Source organism: Elaeis guineensis, chromosome 14 (assembly GCF_000442705.2).
Source record: "Elaeis guineensis isolate ETL-2024a chromosome 14, EG11, whole genome shotgun sequence".
Lineage (NCBI taxonomy): Eukaryota > Viridiplantae > Streptophyta > Magnoliopsida > Arecales > Arecaceae > Elaeis > Elaeis guineensis.
The window spans coordinates 58,975,143-58,980,142 of NC_026006.2; the positions used below are offsets into that span (position 1 = coordinate 58,975,143).

Sequence of the window (5,000 nt, forward strand, 5' to 3'; positions counted from 1 at the left end):
CTCTCCGAGGGCCCCTTCTTCGAGGTCCTCAAGTCCGCTCAGGTTTCAACCCGCATCCCGTTTCATCTACACATTCAGAAAAGGTGTCTTTATTAGTAATATTGGTGTTCACTTGTTTGGTTGGGGATCAGGAAGCCATAGTTCTGCCCCCGTTTGTGGCCATCGCTGTGCGGCCGAGGCCTGGCGTGTGGGAATACGTGCGGGTTAATGTGTACGAGCTCAGCGTCGAGCAGCTCAGCATCTCTGAGTACCTCCAATTCAAGGAAGAGCTCGTCGACGAGCGGTAATGATCCATAGGACGCTCAAGAAGCTTTACTCGTATTTCTATACCCTCCCATCTCATCTGGACTTGTCGTGTGTTAATTATTTCAGTAGCTATAATGATCACTTTGTGCTGGAGCTCGACTTCGAGCCTTTTAATGCCTCATTCCCACGGCCGAACCGATCGTCGTCCATTGGAAATGGGGTTCAGTTCCTCAACCGGCACCTCTCGTCCATTATGTTTCGGAACAAGGAGTCCTTGGAACCCCTGCTTGATTTCCTCCGGGCCCACAGGTTCAAGGGTCATGTAAGTGCAGTTTGAGTGAAACCTTTTTTCTCTGTAATGCACGCCATTGGATTGACTTGGATGTATGCGGTGCGGCAGGTGTTGATGCTGAACGACAGGATACAGAGTGTGTCCAGGCTTCAGTCTGTGCTGGCAAAGGCCGAGGAGCATCTGTCTAAGCTCCCACCTGCAACGCCATTCTCCGAATTTGCTCATGTGTAAGATAATGGCTTCCTTCACATGTACAATGTTGATACAAAATAGATGTCATGGTTTAGTTGCCTTTATATATGAAACAGTTATTGTCAATTAGTAGCTTGATTTAATAAATCTGGTGGTGGTTGCAAAATTATACCTTTTAGCATTGAGTTATGGTAGACTTAATCTTGAAATATGTATGCAGCGGACCCTGGTTTAGTAACATGCAAAATCATTTGACCATTTTCATTTTTTGGTCAGAGGTGAGTGAATTACAGCAGCCATGCGTGAGAATCCATCTGCCGTAAAACCAGTATGTCGGCATTTATCACCTCCATGGAGGAGAGAACCTTTTTTTTTTTTTTCTCTCTCTCTCTCTCTCATGAATCCTACCTATCATGGCAGTTGTTGCAAAACTAGACTGTGTAATGCCAATATTTTAGTCGAATTTCATTGTTCTGCTTGACAAGGGTATATTAATTCTCTTGAGTCTATCCTATATCATATTTATCATCGACAATGTGTATCTAAGATTTTACTGTTAAGAACAGCTCATGCAACATGCGTCTTCCAGAAAGGGACCTTTGAAATCAATACCTTAGAAGATTAAAGCCAGTTCAAGCCTGTGGACAGCCTTGTTAACAATTAATTTGCAGGTTTCAAGAGATGGGCTTGGAGAAAGGTTGGGGTGATACAGCTGAACGAGTGGTGGAGATGATCCATCTTCTGCTGGATATTCTTCAAGCTCCTGATCCCTCCACTTTGGAGAAATTTCTCGGGAGGATTCCCATGGTGTTCAATGTTGTAATAGTTTCCCCCCATGGGTATTTTGGCCAAGCTAATGTATTAGGTTTGCCGGACACTGGAGGGCAGGTACTGCTTTATTTTATAAAATCCAGTTCTGCCTTTCCTTTCTACTTTATCCATTGATTATGTAGATGCTTTTCTTGTTGGTTGTCTGGGATTTTTTGCGTTTGATTAAAACTTATTTTCTTAGCTTATACACATGATTCACAGATTGTCTATATATTGGATCAAGTTCGTGCACTAGAGAATGAGATGATTCTAAGAATGAAAAAACAGGGGCTGGATGTTGATCCCAGAATTCTTATTGTAAGTGTACTTTGACATTGTCTTTCATGTTTCTTGTTCTTAATGTAGATTTCCATTGACCTATCCATCAATTTTACTTGCTTTTTTTATTTATATGATATTGCGGGTCAACCTCCTTCACTAACTATTTACTATTACACTTGTATCACAAACAAGCATTTCTCTCCTTTTCTTTGTTCATTTTTACATAATAAAAATTAGGTTCTTATTGCTGGCTTCTGTCAACTAAAGGTGACTAGGTTGATACCCGATGCAAAAGGGACAACATGCAATCAACGACTTGAGAGAGTCATGGGAACACAACATACTTACATCCTACGGGTGCCTTTTAGGACTGAAAAGGGAATTCTTCGGAAATGGATTTCACGATTTGATGTATGGCCTTACTTGGAAACCTTTGCAGAGGTATCTTTCACAGGCTAAGTTTTAATTCCATCAAATTCTATTCCATGATTTTAGTTTGAGATTTTTCAGTGAAGAACACCTTGTTTGATAGTTTATTGTTTTCTTGTTTGCAATGTTGAACATCTGTGATTTCATTTGCACAAGTAGGCCACCTGAGTGGCCTATTAGAAAATTTCTTCAAGTGGGATTCTGGCATCAAGTCACACTACATTATTTATTTGTAATTATATGAATGCATGTGCATTTTTCAAAGATTTCTCTGGAACTTGATGAATGAAAAAAATATTTGAAGAGTGGACCTCGGAAAATTCTTGTAATCGGGAAAATGAGAAAACAGGTTCCTTGTATATATATATATATATATATATAGATTTCAGTTTTTATGTTGCGATTTATTTATATATTATTTTCACAATCTGGATAAGTTATAAGTGGACTAACCAAGTGGAAGCCTGCCTCTTCATATTTTTTTTTTATTTTACTAGAGATATGTGAATTCTGTGCAAGAAATCTAAAATGCATATTGTCTTGAGTAATGCATCTCTGTGATATTAATTAGAGGGCAATGATAAAATGATAAGCAGAATAAAACGAAATCTGAGGGTTCCAGAGGATACCATCTTTTTGAAGCATCTCCTCATCCTTATTGGGATGTGACCATTTATTTAGAAAGCTAACTTATGCCCTATAACGCATTATGTATCTTGGAGGTTAAAGTTTAAGCAAGCACTTGGATTGAGATATGATCCATAGAAGAAATACATGCTGCTTTTGTGTGTGTAAGATCTGGGAGTAGTTTGATTACTTCATGCGCTCAGATCAGTTCTCATTTTTATGGTTTAAAAAGCTTGGCCTATGTATTTTGCAATTGACTAGCCCATGATTAAGTTGGGTTATGAGTTAATAATCTTGGTGCACTCCATCTTTCTAGGAAAAATTCCAGGATGTCCTTTTTACTGTTTGTTACCTCATACTTCTTTCTTACCTTGGCTGATACTCCGCCTTATTTTCGAGTTGGATTGCCTTAAATAATATTTAAGCAAAATGGTCCACAGCATCTCTCATCAGGAGAACACCGAACGATCTATCCAAAGAAAACTCCTACAAGACTATTCAGTAACAGGATGTCCCATCAGAGTGCATCAACAAAATGGACTCTTGATGGAAATGCTACATATAAAAATATAGTCATCCTTTAATGCAAGAACTCCCTTGAGCTAACCTCCTTCATCTCGTCCTTTGTTTGACTATTCAGGCAACCCATGTTGAACAGGTAAAAGCCTTTAATGCTAACCTCAGGATTAAAGTTCTTGTCAATCGACTTTCAATAGGGATCTTGCAACACACATTAATGGTGGTCATTATAAATTTAACATTTGTTGGAGTTCAATGCTCAAGCAGCTCAGTCATGAAAATGAACATCAATAGATCTGTAAATCTTGTTTTTTTTTATGACTGTCAACATGCTGCTTCAGCTTTGTATCAAAATCACCTCTAGTGACTTGTCAAGGAAAGTTTAAAAAAAAAAAATTACAAGAAAGAAAAAGGAGGGATGGAATACAAAGTGCATGATAGTGTAGGATATCTGGCTATCTGGGTGATTTTTTGAACGACTTTTTAGCATGTGATAAAATAAGGCAATCATTGTAAGTTGAATACAGGCTTGCATGAGCTGCCTTAACAATGATTTATACATACAAGGATAATTAAACTGCCTTTTCTACATGATATGTACTGTTATGACAGTTCCGAAACTAATTAAAGTCTTTCCTCTTTATTGGATATGCAATTGTATATGTATCCTGGATGCTTCATTCTTATTATTACTTTCTCCATGGTATATTGGATCATGTTCAACTGTTAATTTCTTTCTTATCATTTTGCCTATGCTTATTTTTTCAGGCACTTGTTAATATCTTATTTTACTAATAGGATGCAGCTAGTGAAATGGCAGCGGAGTTACATGGCACTCCAGATCTGATTATTGGGAACTACAGTGATGGAAATCTTGTTGCATCATTGTTATCTTACAAATTAGGAATTACCCAGGTACACTCCGGACTGACATCATTGCTACATGATTACCATGAGTTGTATTGTTACATATTCTGATTGACAAAACTTTGTGCAGTGCAACATTGCTCATGCACTTGAGAAAACAAAATATCCAGATTCAGATATATATTGGAAAAAGTATGACGACAAGTACCATTTTTCTTGCCAGTTTACGCTGATCTAATCGCTATGAACAATGCAGATTTTATAATTACTAGCACCTACCAGGAGATTGCGGGAAGGTACTTTGTCCTGCCTTGTTGGGTATTCAACTCATTCTTGAGTTTATGTGCATTTTCAAGCATTGATATAATTGTGAAGCAATTGTCCACGTTCTTTGGTTTCTTGCGATAATAAAGTGATTACCTTGTATATGCTCTGGTTACGCTTCAGCCTTCAGGACTCATCCATTTTTTTTATCTACTGAATACTTGGAGCCAATTGTGACATTTTTAGCCAGGACTCTTCCTTTCATATATTAGAAGTTTGTCATGTGGTATTTCTTCAATGGGAGGTGCAGATGATATCATAAACTATACTGTTCTCTCTCTCTCTCTCTCTCTCTCTCTCTATCTTTCTTTCTTTCTTTCTTTTGTATCTTGGTTGCTATTGCTGTAGCTGGTGACGTTAACCACTTCTATATCTCATGTAGTCCGGAAGTGTAATGGACAGGGAATTTCCC

At 38.1% G+C, this 5,000-nt stretch overlaps 1 protein-coding gene across 1 annotated transcript in view; it reads left to right on the forward strand.

Moving 5' to 3' along the window:
- LOC105057453 (sucrose synthase 4) overlaps positions 1-5,000 on the forward strand; it is a 35,774-nt gene that overhangs the window by 539 nt on the left and 30,235 nt on the right. The window contains 10 exon segments of the mRNA XM_010940066.4: positions 1-42; positions 132-283; positions 373-568; positions 647-765; positions 1,402-1,618; positions 1,763-1,858; positions 2,090-2,263; positions 4,196-4,312; positions 4,395-4,491; positions 4,494-4,560. The exon segment at positions 1-42 is cut by the window's left edge and continues 85 nt beyond it. Coding sequence (XP_010938368.2) covers positions 1-42; positions 132-283; positions 373-568; positions 647-765; positions 1,402-1,618; positions 1,763-1,858; positions 2,090-2,263; positions 4,196-4,312; positions 4,395-4,491; positions 4,494-4,560 — 1,277 coding nt within the window.